General features: G+C 56.7%; 5 protein-coding genes across 5 annotated transcripts; 3 read left to right on the forward strand and 2 right to left on the reverse strand.

Annotated features, from left to right (window-relative positions):
• Positions 1-85: 85 nt before the first annotated feature.
• FA10DRAFT_268133 (glyceraldehyde 3-phosphate dehydrogenase) lies at positions 86-2,195 on the forward strand. The gene is made up of 7 exons (XM_025522198.1): positions 86-583; positions 647-762; positions 828-1,238; positions 1,310-1,611; positions 1,681-1,773; positions 1,845-1,946; positions 2,019-2,195. Exons 1-6 carry the CDS (start codon positions 558-560, stop codon positions 1,908-1,910), a joined length of 1,014 nt encoding a protein of 337 aa, XP_025376805.1. The 5' UTR covers positions 86-557; the 3' UTR covers positions 1,911-1,946; positions 2,019-2,195.
• On the reverse strand, positions 2,150-3,548 carry FA10DRAFT_302928 (DUF1749-domain-containing protein; the record flags this gene model as incomplete). Its single annotated transcript, XM_025525186.1, has 3 exons — positions 2,150-2,215; positions 2,282-2,639; positions 2,710-3,548. The coding sequence occupies 3 exons, from the start codon at positions 3,546-3,548 to the stop codon at positions 2,150-2,152; spliced, it is 1,263 nt and encodes a 420-aa protein (XP_025376806.1).
• Positions 3,549-3,645: 97 nt separating this feature from the next.
• Positions 3,646-7,460, reverse strand: FA10DRAFT_268135 (ARM repeat-containing protein). Its single transcript, XM_025522199.1, has 4 exons — positions 7,050-7,460; positions 5,674-6,981; positions 3,983-5,605; positions 3,646-3,921 (listed from the first exon to the last, which is right to left on the reverse strand). The coding sequence occupies exons 1-4, from the start codon at positions 7,422-7,424 to the stop codon at positions 3,736-3,738; spliced, it is 3,492 nt and encodes a 1,163-aa protein (XP_025376807.1). The 5' UTR covers positions 7,425-7,460; the 3' UTR covers positions 3,646-3,735.
• Positions 7,461-7,547: 87 nt separating this feature from the next.
• FA10DRAFT_268136 (hypothetical protein) lies at positions 7,548-9,496 on the forward strand. The gene is made up of 5 exons (XM_025522200.1): positions 7,548-7,988; positions 8,062-8,292; positions 8,369-8,457; positions 8,529-9,223; positions 9,274-9,496. The coding sequence occupies exons 1-5, from the start codon at positions 7,636-7,638 to the stop codon at positions 9,430-9,432; spliced, it is 1,527 nt and encodes a 508-aa protein (XP_025376808.1). The 5' UTR covers positions 7,548-7,635; the 3' UTR covers positions 9,433-9,496.
• Positions 9,497-9,656: 160 nt separating this feature from the next.
• On the forward strand, positions 9,657-11,384 carry FA10DRAFT_268137 (Glyoxalase/Bleomycin resistance protein/Dihydroxybiphenyl dioxygenase). Its single transcript, XM_025522201.1, has 7 exons — positions 9,657-10,044; positions 10,125-10,231; positions 10,324-10,342; positions 10,414-10,444; positions 10,516-10,654; positions 10,738-10,838; positions 10,905-11,384. The coding sequence occupies exons 1-7, from the start codon at positions 9,876-9,878 to the stop codon at positions 11,203-11,205; spliced, it is 867 nt and encodes a 288-aa protein (XP_025376809.1). The 5' UTR covers positions 9,657-9,875; the 3' UTR covers positions 11,206-11,384.
• The last annotated feature ends 6,207 nt before the right edge of the window (positions 11,385-17,591 follow it).

A 17,591-nucleotide genomic window follows, 5' to 3' on the forward strand; every position in this document is an offset into this window, starting at 1 on the left:
TAGTCCTTCTCGCGGTGGAGCGATGCAGATCGGATCGTTCGGTATAAGTAGAGCCATCTGTCAAACTCCTCCTCCCCCTCCTTTCCCCACCAATACCATCAACGGTAAAACACAAAGTCAGATGTGAGTGCTACCGGTACATCTTCACGTCATAGTCACGTGTTGCAACCTTCCTCCTTCCTCCCCTTCGACTTCTTCCATGGTATCTTATCTTTTGTGGGCGAGTTGAAAAAATGGCTTCTTCCTTGGGCATCGGTGCGGCCTACCATCGATGGCCAGGGCCAGGGCCAGTTGGGTGCGCCACGCACAGCTCTCAGTGCCAGTAACGAGTGCTTGTTGGAAGAAGTTTGTCGGCGTATCTCTTGCCAAAAAAAGTGGAGCGGAGTCAGAGCCAGCAGGCTTGCGGGCGCGCGCGCGCGCACAGGCGTCGCCCAACAAGCGAAAATTCGGCCTCGCTTCGTGGTCCTTCTTTTTCCCTCTTCCAAACCACCACGTACCAGTGACTTCTCTTTCTTCCTAACACCACTTTCCCACCCACCCAGACCAAAACAATCAAAATGGCTCCCGCTGTCGGCATCAACGGGTGAGTTGAGCGGGCGTCTTCAAGATTTTGTATTTTGTACTGACCAGATCCACCTACTTGTAGATTCGGTCGTATCGGCCGTATCGTCTTCCGAAATGCTATCAAGCACGACAAGGTCAACATCGTGGCCATTAACGACCCCTTCATCGACCTTGACTACATGGTCTACATGCTGAAGTGTGAGTTTTCAGATAGCTCGTTCTGTTCAGTCGAGCGAAGAAACTGATGATTCCCCTCTTCACAGACGACTCGACCCACGGCAACTTTGACGGCGAGGTCAAGACCGAGAACGGCAAGCTCGTTGTCAACGGCAAGGCCATCCAGGTCTTCGGCGAGAGGGACCCCGCCAGCATCCCCTGGGGCAAGAGCGGCGTCCAGTACGTCGTCGAGTCCACTGGTGTCTTCACCACCATCGAGAAGGCCAGCGCCCACATCAAGGGTGGTGCCAAGAAGGTCGTCATCTCGGCCCCCTCGGCTGATGCCCCCATGTACGTCTGCGGTGTCAACCTTGACTCGTACGACCCCAAGGCCGAGGTCGTCTCCAACGCCAGCTGCACCACCAACTGCCTGGCGCCCCTCGCCAAGGTCATCAACGACAAGTTTGGCCTCCTCGAGGGTCTCATGACCACGTGCCACGCTACCACGGCCACCCAGAGTGAGTTCCACTCTTTGGCGATTTGAAAGCAAAAGAGCAACGCTGACGGAGTTTCTTGCCTACTCCTGCAGAGACTGTCGACGGACCCAGCAGCAAGGACTGGCGTGGAGGTCGCTCGGCTGGCGACAACATCATCCCCTCGAGCACTGGCGCTGCCAAGGCCGTCGGCAAGGTCATCCCCAGCCTCAACGGCAAGCTGACCGGCATGGCCTTCCGTGTTCCCGTCTCGAACGTCTCGGTCGTTGACCTGACTGTCCGCCTCGAGAAGGGCGCCTCGTACGACGAGATCAAGGCCGAGGTCAAGCGTGCCTCGGAGTCGCCCGAGTACAAGGGCATCCTCGGCTACACCGAGGACGAGATCGTCTCGACTGACGTGAGTCTTGCCTCCGCTGCCTGCTGCATTGATCTTTTTTGACTCACGTCATTCAATCCCTCCGAACAGCTCAACGGCAGCACCTACTCGAGCATCTTCGACGCCAAGGCGGGCATCTCGCTCAACCCCAACTTCGTCAAGCTCGTCTCGTGGTACGACAACGTGAGTTTCTTGCCTCTAAGTTCCTTTTTTGTCCTTTCAATTGCTTAACACCGTTCTATCAATCTCTGCAGGAGACCGGCTACTCGAACCGAGTCCTCGACCTCATCAGCTTCATGTCTACCAAGGACTCTGCGTAGGTTTCTCCTCTTTGCCGGGTCTCCTCTCCCGAACAGGTGAGGTGGGCAGTGATGCCAGCATAGATGCCGACTCTCACACCCACACGCTTGCTTGCTTTCTTTTTGCAGGGCTCGATTGTAGAAAGCATCGAGAGGAAGGCAGAAAAGGGTTGGAACTGGAATTCGTAGAAATGATCTAAAATCTTTCGTAGTACTCCTACCGATTGACGTGCGAGCGTGATTTTTCAGATAGAGTTGTTTTATTTGCTTTCCCATGGCTTGGGAGGTCTCTGCATCGTGGCTTGGCTGGGCGAAGCTTCGTTGATCTAGTGACCGTATAGAGGGCTTGTCAGCGTCTGCATATCCAGGATCTTCAGCACAGGCACAATTACCTTGAGAGGAATGCTGCGGATGCCGGGAATGCTATCTGCTTGACCGGTCGAGATGAGCTCGACAATCTCGTCAAAAGAGGGTGCAGGTCCAGACGCTACTGCCGTGGGAGCAGCACTGCTGGCGTCCGAGTGTGATTCTGCGGCGACGAAGTTGCCTCCTCCTTGTTCTGCGGTATCGGCAGCGACGTGTCGCAGTAAGTCAACTACGGCTCTGACAAGGTTGCTCTTGGCGGCCGGCTCGTCTACTTTGTGGTTGGCGCCTTGCACGACGAGCGCGTTGAATTCGCCTTCGTTGCCCGCAATGGCGTTCCACTTTTGAGCAAGCGCTTGCGGCGTGACGGACGGCGGATAAAACTCGCTTTAGGTTGATGGGTAAGGGCTACAACGTGAGCGAGGCAGCAGCAAAGGTCAAAGAAAGGAAAACTCACTCCTTCTCTCCCAAAAGGGCCAGCACTCGCCGTTTGGGGCCTTCACTCGGCGAGCCAACGATGTTTGCCCAGATGGCGCGGACCCGGTCGTCAGGAAGGTCCGAGGAAAAGTAGTCGTCGTGGCCGCCCTTTGCGTTGAGGGACCAATAGCGATACGCCGTCATTGCGGGCTCCTCAAAGGCTTGCCCATTCACCTCGGGCGTTCGGTTCCCTGCCTCGTTCTCTTTGGCAAGGGGCTGAGGTGGGAGAATGTCTCGGGACAGGAGGGTGGCCCCCTTGCCTTGCTCGACCAGGCGAGTGGCCTCTTCCAGACGGCTTTTCCTTCCAGCATCCGTCTGTGCGCCCCACTCAAAGTCCTCCCGGTCACTCACGGGCGCCTGCAGGACGGCACCGTGCACTGCCTGGCTCCGCCGCCGGTCAGCAAGGGCAAAAAAGTGGGCAATGTCCTGGCACCCCGTCGAATGGCCCATCAAGACCACCTTCCCCAGCCCAGAAGGCGTCCCTTGGCCATCTCGGCTCTTTCGCTGCTCCTGCAGAAACTTGATGACAAGCTCCAGCTCCTGTGCGTCTGCTTCGAGCGAGGAGAGGCCAAAGCCGCCGAGCGACGACGAGAGTTGGGGCTGCACCAGACTAAAGTCGAGCTCCGCGATGTTGGTGGCGAGCTCATCGAGGTAAGGCACCGTCCCTAGTGTGTCGGTGAGACCTGGGATGAAGATGAGGACATTTGCCGAGCTCGGCAATGTTTCCAGCAATGGCAGTGTCGGAGATTGGTGCCACAGAGATAGCGTATGCCTGACTGGCGTCGCACTCGAGCCGGGAGCCGAGGTAGCCGTCGCCATGTCTATCGTGCGTGCACTTGTTCGTCTTCGTGAGGTTTAAAAAATGGCCGTGCGCACACAACATTTTGAGCTCTTGCGCCAGCCTGCAGACACGTGGAGCGATTGAATGGGGTTGATGAAGAACCTGATGATGATGATGGTGAAAAGATAATGCTACTGTACATAATGCTGCGTGCTTTCGATTGGACTACTTGTTGGAGCGGAACGTCCGGCGAGCCAAAGAAGCATCCATGGCCGCTCGATCCTGGTCATCTCTGCCCTCATAGCCCAAGACGAGCTTCTTGAGCTGCTGCCTCTCGGCCATTTGTTGTCTCTCGTTTGCCCTAGAATTGACAGCGATCGCCGAGTCGGCGGGCACTTGCACGTCATGTGCCTGGAAGCATACAGAGGTCAATTTACGAAAAGAGGAAGCACGATGGATCAATGAAACTCACGAGATGCTTGTTGCCGCGCTTGGACAGGAGCGTGAAGCGCATGTGCTGATCGTTGCTCGATTCCGCCTCCTTTGGCGCTGCCGCTCCCCGCTCTTGTTGCTGTTTCTTGATAAAGGGGATTCCAGCATCGAAGATACCCTTCGGATGGTGGTGGCCCCTGTTGGCACTGAGCGCCGAGGCATTCGAGCTGCTCTCGGTCATCATCTTGGCAAGCTCCCTCGCGAATTCGTCCTCAGCGTCCTGGTCGAAGCTTTGATCTTGGTTTCTTTCGAATTCGCCCGCTACCTCTCCAGGTGAAGAATCTGACTCATCTCCTCCCTCGTCGTCTTCGTCTTCGTCTCCCTCACCATCGCCCTCGTCGTCATCGTCGTCGTCGACCGCTTCGTCCTCACTTTCGGTATCCGACGCAGATTCGCGTCGCTTCGAGCGCGCATCGACCAGCTCGTCTTCCGAGGCAGAGCTCTCTTCGTCTTCTTCACCATCGTCCTGGTCCATCACAGAAGGTATACTTTCTTTCTGCTTCTGCTGCTCATTGCTGGTAGCAGCAGCAGCGAGCATGGCATCGACCTGAACGCTGACCTGATCAAACGACTTTGACATGACGAATTTGGGGCGAAGAGTCTCCAAAGTGTCTGCCAGCATGAAGTCGACGTCCATCGGTACCGGCTGTGCCTTGGAGAGAAGGTAGAGGTTGAGAAAGATGAGAAAGTCATCCAGTCGTTTCCGGAGCAGGCCGCGGTCAAAGCAGTGACCGCAGGCATCCAAGAGGGTGCATACGAGACGAATCCTAAAGTAATCGTCGGGGGCATCGGTGGGGCAGATCTGACCGGGCAATGGCCGTCCGCCAGGGTGACCAAAGGTGACAAAGGCCCAGAGCTGATCAAGAATGAGGCTGCTGCCGACCAAACGGTAGTTGTACAGCTCGCCTAAATATTTGGTGGTGGCCACCCTGCGGACATTGTGCTTGAAGATGTTGGTCTCCATGCCCACGTGCATCTGCTCGCAGACAGTGTCGATGACGTGGATGGCGAAGTCAGGGTGGTAGGCCTGCAAATCGGCGACCAAGACGGCCAGCAGGTGGAGATTGCTGAATTTGACACGCCAGCTGCGCACAAACGTCTCCTCGAGCATCTTGCGTACCGAAGCATCGCCCCAGGGAAGCTTGCGAAGCTGTAGCAGGACCTTTGCAGCCGTCTTCTTGGCCAAGACCTCGTAGATGAGCCATCGAATATAGAGCTCGATCGATGACCTTTCCTTCTGAGGGACCGCTGTCCGGTCAGGTGGGTTACACTGGTAGTAGGCGTTATCGAGCATCAAGACGTAGCGATGGTCGAGATTCTGGGCTGCTCGCTTGCGTCGCACCATCTCCAAGATGTTTCTCGTTCTCTCTCCCGTCTCCTCGTTGCGCAGGAGGTACCGGCCGCACGTCTCGAGAAGCGTCGCCAAATTTTCAATGTTGGGGCCTGCGAAGTCATCGAGACACATCTTGAAGCAGTGGAAGATGGTGTAGAGAGGCGTGACCTTGAATTTCGTCAATTCGCCCAAGAAGCGCACATTCTTCGCTCGAGTCTCGGAGAGGTCGACATTCTTCTTCTTCTGCAAATAGCGGAATTCTTGATCGAGCTGTTCATCGCCGCCCTCAGTCAGTATATGATGTCTCGCACATGGTTTCCACAGGCAGATAGACCCACCAAAGCTACGATGCCTTGGCCGACATCAGGCATATACGGCTGCAGAGTGGCCACGAGCCGAGCATAGTAGGGGATCAAGTCGCTCCTGTTCCGGGGAATGGCGCCGAGGTGCTTGACCAAGCGCTTCCTCGCACCTTTACTATTCATAAAGGCGAAATCGACTGCGGCCGAGTCGATCATGGCCCGGTTGGTGAGCTCGGGCAGCTTGGTGAGAAGCGTGGTGAGCTGCGCAGCTGGGCCCGCTCCCATGTCGATCTCGTCCTTGGTCGTCGCCGCCGCCCCTGGTGGAGCTTCGTCCTCGCTTGGTACTATCGCCTCGCCCAGCTCGGCTGAGTCGCTCATCAACGGGCTGACTTCTGCGCTCGCTTGCTTTCCTTCGGTCGAGGGGATTGCATCGGCTGCCGCTGATGTCTGCAGTGGATCCGCCGTCACTGCACCGGCTTTCTCCCCAAGGAGACTGGGTGGCACCAGGTCGCGCAGATCAGTCAGGTCCTCATAGAAGCGCCGGGTATCGTCGTCCTCCCAGGGACTTTTCCCTGTCGCAAACTCTGCCTCTGTCGCCCGATCGGCACCCAAGGATGACCTCGAGTCAAGATTGATGGCAAGGCCCACACCGCTGGATTTCGCTTCGCTCTTGAGCTTGGGCATTGGTACGCCAAGGAGGTCCGAGAGGCTCTTTCCCCATTCGTGCACCTTTTCGAAATTCTTCGTCATGCGCTCGTAGTTGTGCTGCCGATCTTCGAAGATTTCACCAGACTTGATGTACGCCTCATGATTTCGCCGGTCCTGCTCCTGAAGTCTCTCGTACTCGCGGGTGACGCGCTTCTCGAGGGTAGAGAAATAGGTCTCGAACAGCTTCCGAAATCGAGACTGCACCTTTCGAGGCACCAGGACATCGGCTCCTTCGTCGAGATTATCATCGACTGGCGCCGTTGTTGATGATGAGGGAGGACCAATGAGGTTTGGTCCGAAGCCCTTGAGAAGCGTGATGACGATGGGCACGTTGCTGTGCTCGCGGTCGACGGAGAGCAGGTCCTTTGTGACAGAAAAGAGCCAAGAGAGATTCGGAGGGTCGTCGCCTGCTTCGGCCGTCTTTGCCCTGATCAGGTCGACGAGACACAGCTCAGCAGTGGCCCGCAGCAAAGGTCTCTGACGCGCTACTCGAGCAGCCTCGTCCTTTTCCTTCTGATCGGAGCTCAAAGCCTGAAGCGCCACCCGAGAAGGCATGGAGAGCTGAGCAGACAGGAGCAAGGAGAGAGGCAACGAGAAGACTGTGGGGCCAAAGCGTTGATGGAGAGCCGAGATACTCTAGCATGGACTCTTCGGTTCAGTGTACTGCACATCAAAGCCCTCGTCAGAGTATAGAGGACACGCACCTCGGCAGCAGCAAAGGAGTCCTTCTGCGATGCACATTTGGCCAGACCCTCAGGGATGGCCTGAACGACTTCTTCGACGTATTTGTCGAGATTAAGCGTCGCCACCTCCTTGACGATGTGATCTCTTGACTCCACTCCCAGCGTCTGCTTGACGCGCTTGATGAAACCTGTGTTCTTCTTCATGTTGCTGTCCAGCGGGCCTTTTGGCGGTTGTGGCCCCTCTCGCCAGACCTGGGCATTGGCTTGCCTGATGCCCAACCGCTTCTTATCTCTCTCCATGGCTGCTGACTTGGAGCTCGACGCTACTGCGGCATCCGTGGTAGCAGCAGCAGCTGGAGTGACTCCGTCTGCAGGAGCCGCGCCGTTGCTCGACATGTGCGCACGCCTAAGGAGAACAAAATCGTCGATGAGACTGACGTAGGTGTTCTTCAGATATTGGATTTTTTTTTTTTCCTGATCGTCTGTGCGCGCGTTCTGAAAGGGAAAGCCTTGGGAAAGCCTAAGTGGACGGTCGCGTGAAGGTTGAGACCCTTCACCGCCACCGTCGTCAATATCACGACAGTCGACAGCAGCAATAGGGACCAAGATGCCGACGGTGTATGTCATAAACGACACCCAGGTGCCCCTTCACATCTCCTTTCGCCATGTGTCGCCACTCCACTTTGTCAACAGCGTTGCGCCAGGCGAAAAGGCAGAGTTCCACGTCGGCGCTGTGTTTTTCACCGTTGAGGCGCGCATTGACCAGGGCGGCACCAACGGCTACACGCGCTTCGAGAGCGTGGCTGCGCCCATTGCCATCACCGTGACGGCGCTCAGCTTGGGTGCGGGCGCTATCTACTTTGCTGGGGCTGCCAGTGCTGCAGGCGGAATGAGCGCGGCCGTCGCGGCCATCAGTGCCAGAATCGGCGCCACGGCCGCCGCCCATGGCCCTACCGTGAGGTAAGTGAAAGTGCTCTTGATCTTTCCATTTCCCGCGCAGCGACTCCTGACGCCTCTTCCAACACTGCAATAGACGGCTTTACAAGTACGCTCGGCAGGGACAGAGAATCGTGCAGATCGGAAACGTCATTGGGATCGGCGGCGGTGCATGGCTGGGACTCAAGGCAGCCGACAAGAACAAGGGGGAAGACGGAACAGTCGACAAGGTCGAGGACCAAAAGAAAGCCAATGCTTGGTCAGAGCACAAGCGGGTCAAGGAGGCCAAGAATGCGCTCAAGGGTCTCTTGGAAGGAAGCGTCGTGAGGTGAGAATGCTCTTTCTTTGTGATTCTGGTGATTGTTGTCCTCTGACGTTTTCATGACTTTGCTATCATCGAACAGCTCGGCAGGGTGGTACATGAACAAAGAGAGGACGCTGCGCATCACGGGCGGGCCTCGAGCCTCGATGGTCGACGATCTCTTGGTGATTGGTGAGTCTAGGCAGGAGAGCGCTTGTCTTACCTGTGTCTCACACACCACTCCAAATCGCCTTCCTTGACAGAAACGGACACACTGGAGCCTTTCAAGGTGGAAGCAGTGGAAGAGGAGAGCAAAAGCGGGAAGAAGAAGGCTGAGGGTGAAACCAAAAAGGAGGCTAAGGAGCAGGACGATGTGGTGCCCAAGACCAAGGAAGGAGAAGAAAAGGAGCAGCCGTGGTACGACCGACTGAGTGACTCGTCCAAGTGGCTCTATGCGAGAATCAAGCGATCGCCCCATGAACCGGCGCCACAAGACGACAGCGACGCAGAGGAAGACTACGAGCTGCCGGGGTCCAAGGGCAAGCAAAAGGAGGGTCTGCCTCGTCCCAGCTCAAGCAGCCTGGCGCCACCACCGGACGATGACCCGAGCCATCCGCCGACGCTCAGCGTCGTCCTCTCTGAAATGGGATACGACCGAGAACAGATCCAAGAAGCAGTCAAGGCGCTGGACCTGGAGGGACCAGACGAGACGAACCCCGACGTCGTTCAGAATGCGGTCCTCTACCTCGTGTCCAAAGACCAAGATTCGACTCAATCCTCATCTCCACCGCACGGGGATGAAAAGCCGCCGCCTTTGGTTGTCGATGTCCTCAACGCCGGGAGCTCAAGGGCCGAAGGAGAGAGGTTGCCTGCGGCCGCGTCTGGCAGTGGCGAGAGCGGCCAAGAAGGAGCCGATGATGGAGGGGACGGCAAAGAGACCAAAAAACCTGCGGCTGTCGTTGGTGCCGCGGCTGTCACAACGCCGCACTGGACCGAACGAGCGCGAAGAAAGCTCGAATCTACGGGCGCATTCAAGGCCCTCGACGTTGGTACCTCGCACCTGTTCACAAGGGGCGAAAAGTGGCTTCAGGGCGGCGAGGCTTCCAAAGTTGCGAAGAAATAACGATTCGAAATTCGCCTGCTTTAGTGTATTTAGTTGCGTCTTAGCAGACAGGCAAGCACCTCTGCCTAATCTGAGCTGCTTCGATCGGGCCGCTTTGCTCGACGTCAATTTCGTATTGTTCGTCGTTGATTTGCTGTGGTCAAGAGCCTTCAAGAAGTGAGCTTTGAGATATCGTCTGCTCAAGGCTCGGCCTTTATTGCTGTGCCATTGAGCTTGCCCGGCGCGGCGACCCTTACCACACGTTTGGCCCACTCAGGCACACGTGTTGTGCCTGCAGACGCCAGTGTGCGTCATAAGAAGGACAGACACGAGGAGCCAAGATGATTTACGGGATTTAGTGCAGTCCGAGAAGGATGGAAATCGGGTTGCATGGTAGGTGCGTGGGCAGTGGCGCGCCTATTCTCCTAGTCTGTCTTTGGGTCACAGCTTCTTTACTCGTGTCTCACACACCTGCCGCCTCGAGGAGTGCATAGGGCAGCATCACAACATGGTCCTCGGTTTCTCTTCATCAAAGGGTAAAAAGGCAAGAGAAGCCAGCGAGGGCGGCTCTTCTGCACAGGCATCTGCCAAGCCGCCCGATGCCGAACCAAAGACCGTTCCTCAGGGCATGCCCTCGTCCTCGTCGGCGTCCTCTAGCCAGCCTCGCACACCAGCTAGTGAGTCGTGCGGCCTGGCGTTACACTCTTCTCTTCCGCGTAGAAGCAGCACTGATCTCTGTGTGTCCCTGTGTCATTAGACGGCGCATCGTCGGACGTGGAGGGTGCGGCGGGTCGAGGAGAACGGGAAGTCTACTCGTTCCATTCGACATGCCTGCAAATAAAAGATCCCATACGAAGCCTCCAGGTGCGTGTGTCTGAGCGTAGATCGTCTCGTAGATGAAGACTCAGCGGGGCTGACGAGCTGCGTCTCTCGGGACCACACTACGCCGACGACAGTTCTACAGAGATATTTTGGGTGAGAGAGAAGGAGCTTTGGTTGCGAGTGTCTACAGCTGGGTGCTAACCCTGCATCCCGCTATTCGATAGGCATGGAAGTCGTCAAGGAGTCAGAGGCCGAGTAAGTCACCTTCTTATTCTTCTGACTGTCTCTCTCTGTTGACTTGCGCACCTGCCTTACCTTCGCTTCAGCGAGTACTCGATGATTTTCCTAGGCTTCAAGACAGGCGACGAGGAGGAGCAATTTGGCGTACGGCAGGGCCTGCTGCAACTAGTGTACGTGCATGGAAGCGAGGAAGACGACGATTTCAAAATCAAGACCGGCGGGCCGGTGAGTGCTCTGTTCTGTCTTGCAGCGCCCGGCAGCGCGCCTTCAGTCTGTCTGATCTAATAACGACAATGCTCTTTTTTCAGGGCTTTTCACATTTCAGTATCGGCGTGCCGGATGTGGAGCGGGCCAGAAAGCGCATGGAGAGCCTCGGCGTCGAGATTGTCGAGGACGGCAGCAATGCAGCGTAAGTGTTTCCCTTCCTCTTTTCCTCTGATCCCACCAACTCACTAGATTATGTCGACTACTATAGGGGCTTTGCCGCCGTGGCTGATCCCGACGGCTACCACATCCAACTCATGTCGCAGAGCATTGGCCAGGACGACAAGCTGCGTAAGCAGCTCGAGGCTCTGATGCGGACGCCCTCGTCAGCCTTCACCCTTGACTCGATGAGCATGCAGAACCGTGGCGATGGCCTCGAGAGCATTACCACGAGAGACTCCTACAATTCGTCAGACGCTCTCCGTTTCGCCAAGGGCGGGAGTCCGGTCAGTCCCTCGAGTCCTGTGCACCCGTCCTCGTCGCCACAGATGTATATCAACCAGCAATCTTGAGAGTACCTTTCTTGTGATCAACCACCTCGAACAATGTAGTCTCGTCTATTCATTTCCAAGCATATTCTCCTTATTCCTTCCTTCTTAGCCCATTCTGCCCCCTTCTTGCCTCCTTCGGACTTGTATGCTACGAGTCTAGAAACAAAGGACTGAGGGGAGCGGGAGAATAGAAGCGGGAGCAGGCAATGAGGGCACGGACCCCTTTCCAAAAAAAAAAGGGCGGTGCTTCGTGGCGCACACAAGCCGTGCGCGCACGCACATCCACGCACACACGCATGGGGGAATCTCCAATTTAAGGTCTTCTTCCTTCCTGGTTCCTGTTTCCCACCAAAAGGAAGCGCTTAGACGAGTGCGTCTCTTAGTCCTTCCGCCCATCACGATGCCGGACGCCGAAGAAGATCGGGCGGCTCGAGCGGCCCGAGCTAGAAAACAGGTGCGTCGTCGCTTCTTCCCTGCCCAGCAATGTTAGGATGGCCTGAGCTTACTTGTGTCGGTGCATGTACTGCCTCCGCTTCTTCCCTTCTGTAGCTCAAGAAGGCGCAGCAAAAGAGGAAAGCAGCAGCTGCAGCCACGGCCTCGCCTGCCGAAGATAAGGCCGGTGCTGACGACGACACAGCGAGTGCGGGAGCAGCCGAGGGCGACGAGGTGCAAGGCAATGGCGATGCCGACGCTGAGGAAACGGGCGTCGGCGCGGCATCGCCCCCTTCCGCCGCGTCGCCAGGTGTCGCTTCGGCGAGCAACGGGAGCGGGGCCGGCAGCGGCAACAAGCGGCTCTCTGCATCCTTTTCGCCCTTGGCCAGTGCTTCATCGGCCCTCTCGCCCCCGTCCGCCCTGCGGAGCACAGCGCTTCCGTCGCCGACGACGCCGACGAGGGAGCGGAGCCATTCGCGTGCCGGAAGCTTGGGCCTTTCGACAACACCCCACGGACCGCAGCACACGCGAACGACGAGCTACGACCTGTCGTCGCTGCGACAGCAGCTGACGCAGCAGCAGGTCGCGATCAACCAGCTCACTGCCGAGAACAAGAGGCTGACCGACGAGAAGTCGGCTGAGCACCTCGCTGCGGTGCAAGAGGTGGAAGAGGAGAGGGATGCGCTGCAGGAGATGCTCAAGGAGACGGAGAGAAGGTTGATAGAGGAGAGCGAGGGCCACAAGGGTGCCAGGAGTGCCCTCGAGTCGCAGCAAAAGAGGGCCCAAGAGGAGAGCAGGAGGGCCGAAGCGGAGAAGCACAAGGCCGAAGAGGACAGGGCCACGGGCGAGAAGGAGGCCACATCCAGAGCAAGGGAGGAGGTGAGGGCAACGATGCAAAAGGAGCACGAGGTGCAAATGCAGGCCAGGGAAAAGGAACTTGAGGCCCGCTATGCAAAGGAGTCGTCTGAGCTGCAGTCGGGGCACTCCAAGGCCTTGGAAGACCTTCGCAAGCAGCTGTCCGACAATCAGACCCAGCACGAAGGCCGGTCGGCCGAGGCGCAAAAGGCTCTCGTCAAGGTGCAGGAGGAAAGGGACAGTCTTTCACGCCGAGTCGAAGAGTTGAAAGAGGTCAGCAAGGAGCTTCAGTCGACGAAGGACGCCCATGGGTCATCAAAGGCAGCCCTCGAAGCGCTTCAGAAGCAGCTCGACGAGCGAGGCGCTGAACTCGTCGCCAGCAAGAAATTGGTCTCGAAGCTCGAGGAAGAGAGCAAAGGGCAATCTTCTGCCGCCAAGTCTTTTGAGGACAAGCTTAAGACGTTGGAAGGCCAGACCGAGGCTCAGAGCAAGGCGCTCCAAGACAAGGAGCAACAAGTCGAGAGGCTGCAAAAGGAGGTGGAGAGGCAAGCCAGCAGCGCGCCTGCTCTGAAGAAAGAGACCGATGAGGCCGTCAAGAGAGCCGAAGAAGCCCAAACGCAACTCAAACAGCTGCAATCGGAGAAGGACAAGCTGGATGCTGACGCACGAGCAGAAAAACAAGCGGCTCAAAAGCGCTTCCAAGAGGTTCAGGGCCAGCTTGAAACGCTGCGTTCGGAATTGGATGAGGCGCGCAAAGGCACCGAGGCCAAGGCTGTGGAGGTCGAAGCGAAGAGGAAAGAATTCGAAGACGCCATCGCTCAAGCTCAACAAGCCGAGAAGGCCCACGGAGAGACTCGAAAGGAACTCGCAGCACGGAAGGAAGAGCATGCGAGGGAAAAGGAAGAGCACAAGACGCGCATTGCCAAGGCCGAGCAAGACCATGGGGAGAAGGCCTCAAAATTGCAAAGCGAGGCTGAAGAGCTCCGGCGCTCACATCTTGTCGAGATCGGGAAGGGTCAAGATCAGATCAAGATTTTGAAAGAGCAGCATGAACAGGCAGTCACGGATCGCAGCAAAGCCCATGACGCGCAGATCTCCAAGCTCAAAGACGAGCATGCCCAAGCCACGAAAGAGCACGAAAGCCTGTTGCAGAAGGCAAAGAAGGAGGCAGAGGAGGCCAGAAGCGCCATGACGGCGAAGCAAAGCGAAGTCGAAGAGCAGCATCAGGCGAAACTGTCGGCTTTGGAAGACAAGCACGGTCTGTCAACCAAAGACCTCGAAGAGAAGCATCGGTCAGCTGCCAAGGCACTTGCGGACCAGCACGGTGTGGCCATCAGAGAGCTCAAAGACGAACATGGCTCCATCGTCAAAGGCCTCGAAGAGAAGCATGCATCGGCTCTCCGTGATAGCGAAAATGAGCATGGCACAGCCATTGGGGCTCTCAAGAAAGAGCACAGCTCAGCGATTCAGACTCTCAAAGATCTGCAAGATGCCGCCCTCAAGGAACTCAAGGACGGACACGGAACCACAGTCAAGCAACTTCAAGTCGATCACGACTCTTCGATCAGTGCACTCAAAGCTTCACACAGCTCCTCCGTTAGCGATCTCGAAGCAAGACATCAGCAAGAATTACAAGCGGTCGAGAAGAAGCATGGTGACGAGCTCGACAAGGTCCAGTCTGCGAACAAGACCGTAGCAGAGCAGGCTTCTCGGGACAAGCAAGAGCTCACCAAAGTGCGCGCTGAGCTCGAGGAGAAGATCACGGCCCTCGAAGACGAGATCAAGGCAAAGAGCCAAGAGGCTGAGAAGGCTATCAAGGAGGGCGAAGCAAAGCTTGAGTCGGCGCAACAAGATGCGATCGATGCGGCCAAATCATCGGAGAGCAAGCTCGCGTCGATGAAGCAGAGCCTCGAGGCAGACACTGAGAAGGTCAAAGACGAGGCAAGGAAGCGGCAGAAGGACACGGAAGCTGAGAGAGACGAAGCCCGAGAGCAGAACGAGAAAGTGCAGGCGGAGCTCTCCGAGATCCTCACGAAACACCGCGATGTCTCGCAAAGCCATGATTCGCTGTCAAAGGAGCTCGAGGTGTTGAGAGGCGATCATGAAACGCTTCTCGTCACTCACTCCGATGCTGAAAAGGAGCGTCTAGAGATCCAGCAAAGTCACGAAAAGCTCAAAGAGGAGCACGTCACAATCAAGGAGGTACACAAGAAGGACCTCGCAGAGACGCAGAGCTCGTACCAGAACCAGCTCAAAGAAGCTGACGAACGGCAGGTCTCTATTCAAGGCGATCTCGAAAAGACGCGCAAGGAAGCGGCCGAGGAGAAGTCGACTCTTGAGAAGCTTCTCCAAGACGAGAAGACTGCACGACAAGCAGACGAAAGTCAATGGCGGACGGCAAAGGAGGAAGCAGAAGGGGAGAAGGAAAAGTCCAATCAACGTATCGCTGAGCTTTCTTCACAAGTGGAAAGCGCCGCGAAGGCGAAAGAATCACTTGTTGAGGAGCTCGAGAAGGTCAAATCCGACCTCGAGGCGCAACAGCGAAAAGGAAAAGAAAGCGACGCAGAGGCAGCCAAGACGTTGCAAGAGGTGCGGTCCGAGGCAGCTTCTACGCTCCAAAAAGCGCTTGAGATGGCAGAGACCCAGCGACAGGAGGCTTTAGCCGAACGCGATCAAGAGCATCAGACTCGACAGGAAACAGCTTCTAAGGAACATGGCGACGCACTGGCATCGCTTGCGAGTGATCACAAGGCTCAACTCGAGGCGGCTGTGGCGAAGGGCGTCAAGGAGCTCCAGCAGGCCAGAGAGGACCATGAGCAGAGGCTCTCGTCGACAAGGAGTGATCATTCGGATGAGAAGCAGAGGCTGGTCAAGGAGCATGACGAGAAGTTGCAGACGATGCGTACAGACAGCGAGAAAAGGCAGGCGGAGACTGAGACTAAGCTCGACGAACAGCAGAGAGACCTGCGGGCCAAACTCGATGAGGCTCAGCAAACCCACAGCGCCCAAATCGATGACCTCGGGACAGCACATCAGAGTACAGTAGAGGGTCTCAAGAAGGCGCATGATGAAGAGCTCGAAGGCCTCCAACAAACTATCCGAGATGGCGAGGAAGAGGCAAAGGCGGTCAGAGAGCAATCTGAGGCGACAAAAATTGAGCTTGATAAGCTGCGTAAGGAGCTCGACGAAAAAGAAAGAAAGGCAAAGATCGATCGAGGAAAGAGCCTGAGGGACATTAAAGGGCTCCACGATCAGATCAAGGAGCTGCAGTCCAAGCGGCAGTCTCTCGCAGCTGAGGTGGAGCAAGCGCAAGCCAAGGCAGGGGAAGAGAAGAGAGACTTGGAGCGACAGCTGGAAGAGCACGCCGAGGCGAGACAACGGCTAGAGAGTGAGGTGAATCGCTTGCAGGAGGAAGCAAAGGCCAAGGCCGAGGCGGCTGAAGGGAAGAGTCGCGAGCATGCGTCGAGCATCGGAGCCATGGAAGAGCAGCTGCAAGAAGCAAGAGGCCTGCACTCCAAGATTGAGCAAGAGCTCGGCGATGTCAGGGCGCAACATTCTGACCTCGGCCTCAGCAGCCAGAAGGACAAGGAGAGGATGGAGAGAGAACTCCAAGAGGCGATCCGCCTGCATGGAGACGAGAAGCAGACTCTTGAAGCACAGATCAAGAAAATCACCGAAGAGCTCAAGCAGCAGTCTGAAGAGGGCCGAGAAACGTTGAGTAAGCACGTCGATGAGGCCCAGCAAAGGCATCGACAGCTCGAAGAGGCGTCGCGGACCACCGAGGCGCGCCTATCGAAAGAACTTTCGGAACTCGAGAAGCGAGCGGAGCAGGACAAAGCGCGGGCGCAGTCTGAGCTCCAGGCGACCAAAGATCGACACACAAAGCTCGAGACAAAATTCCAGGAGGACCACTCACGACTACAAGAGGAGATGGAGGAGACAAGAAAGAAGCACGAGGTAGAGCTCGACCAAAGATCCAAGGCGCACAAAGAGACACTTGAGAAGCAGCTTGCCGACATGCACGGTAAACATCAGGAGACTATCGAGGCTGAGAGAACCGAAACCAAGCGTCTGCAAACAGCGGTGCAAAGCGAGCACGAGAAGACGCGATCGTCGTTGAGCAGAGAAGTGCAAGAAGCCAAGGACCGACTGCAGCGCGCGGAAAAAGATGCGGCCCAAAAGATCGAGGCGCTTGAGAAGGCAGGGCGACAGGAGTCGGAGTCGCTCAAAAAGGCTCTTGAAGACGCAAGTGCGAACGTGGAAGCTCGAAGTAGCGAGATTGCGTCGATCAACGAGGCCTTTGAGAAGACTAAGAAGGAGCACAGCGCTGCAGAATCGGCTTCCAAGGAAGCAGAGGCCGGACTGAAGCAACAATTGGCAGAGCTGCAGTCAAAATCCACAAAGGAGGTCGATTCGCTCAGGGGAACCCTTGCCGAAATCGAGGTAGAGCTTAAGCATCGCGATGTTCGAATCGACGAGCTTCAGGGGGAGCTCAAGGCTGTCCAAGCGGCATTGGAGGACGCAAAGTCACAGTGGAAAGAAGAGCTGGAGCGGGTCAAAGCACAGGGCCAAGAAGTGCTTGTCAAGGAAAGGCAGGAGCACGAAGAGCAGAAATCGCGGCTTCAAAAAGCGATCCAAGACGCCAAGGAAAAGGCTGAGGGCTCATCACTTGCTCACAGCGAGGAACTCGAGCGGTTGCGCGACGATCACTCCAAGGCGCTCGAAGATGAGAGGGCGACTGCCGCGGCTGCTGCTGCCACTTCGTCTGAAGAAGCGATCAAAGTGGATAACAAGACCATCTTCGATCAAGCCTTCGTTGACGGTCTTGGTCAGCAGCACGAGCTTGATCTCTCGACTGCTCGTTCGCAGATCAGAAAGTTGGAGGCGCAGTCGTTTGAGGAGCAGGACCGCGCCAATCGGATGGTGAGAAAGGTGGCTGAGCTCGAGGAGGAACTCGTCAGCATTGCAAGGCGGCTGGCGCCACCCACGCCCAGCAGCCTGCAGGAGATGGAAGGTGCTGCTGCAAGGACACCCAGCGAAGGACGTGGTCAAGAGCCGGGCGCGTTGCCCATCAGGGCCGTTAGCACCGCGATCGACGAGGAAGAAGAGCAGGGGCAGCC

Source organism: Acaromyces ingoldii, assembly GCF_003144295.1.
Source record: "Acaromyces ingoldii strain MCA 4198 unplaced genomic scaffold FA10scaffold_4, whole genome shotgun sequence".
Lineage (NCBI taxonomy): Eukaryota > Fungi > Basidiomycota > Exobasidiomycetes > Exobasidiales > Cryptobasidiaceae > Acaromyces > Acaromyces ingoldii.

What these genes read in the sequence shown, in the direction of transcription:
- FA10DRAFT_268137 (XM_025522201.1), top strand. Translation starts at nt 9,876, where the DNA reads ATGGTCCTCGGTTTCTCTTCATCAAAGGGTAAAAAGGCAAGAGAAGCC. An exon ending in CCAGCCTCGCACACCAGCTA is followed by an intron (nt 10,045 to 10,124) that starts GTGAGTCGTGCG and finishes CTGTGTCATTAG; the next exon opens with ACGGCGCATCGTCGGACGTG. An exon ending in GTCAAGGAGTCAGAGGCCGA is followed by an intron (nt 10,445 to 10,515) that starts GTAAGTCACCTT and finishes CCTTCGCTTCAG; the next exon opens with CGAGTACTCGATGATTTTCC.
- FA10DRAFT_268133 (XM_025522198.1), top strand. Translation starts at nt 558, where the DNA reads ATGGCTCCCGCTGTCGGCATCAACGG. An exon ending in CGCTACCACGGCCACCCAGA is followed by an intron (nt 1,239 to 1,309) that starts GTGAGTTCCACT and finishes CTACTCCTGCAG; the next exon opens with AGACTGTCGACGGACCCAGC. An exon ending in ACGAGATCGTCTCGACTGAC is followed by an intron (nt 1,612 to 1,680) that starts GTGAGTCTTGCC and finishes CCCTCCGAACAG; the next exon opens with CTCAACGGCAGCACCTACTC.
- FA10DRAFT_268135 (XM_025522199.1), bottom strand. Translation starts at nt 7,424, where the DNA reads ATGTCGAGCAACGGCGCGGCTCCTGCAGACGGAGTCACTCCAGCTGCT. An exon ending in ACTCCTTTGCTGCTGCCGAG is followed by an intron (nt 6,982 to 7,049) that starts GTGCGTGTCCTC and finishes AGTCCATGCTAG; the next exon opens with AGTATCTCGGCTCTCCATCA. An exon ending in AGCGCGGCAACAAGCATCTC is followed by an intron (nt 3,922 to 3,982) that starts GTGAGTTTCATT and finishes GTATGCTTCCAG; the next exon opens with GCACATGACGTGCAAGTGCC.
- FA10DRAFT_268136 (XM_025522200.1), top strand. Translation starts at nt 7,636, where the DNA reads ATGCCGACGGTGTATGTCATAAACGACACCCAGGTGCCCCTTCACATC. An exon ending in TTGGAAGGAAGCGTCGTGAG is followed by an intron (nt 8,293 to 8,368) that starts GTGAGAATGCTC and finishes ATCATCGAACAG; the next exon opens with CTCGGCAGGGTGGTACATGA. An exon ending in CGACGATCTCTTGGTGATTG is followed by an intron (nt 8,458 to 8,528) that starts GTGAGTCTAGGC and finishes CTTCCTTGACAG; the next exon opens with AAACGGACACACTGGAGCCT.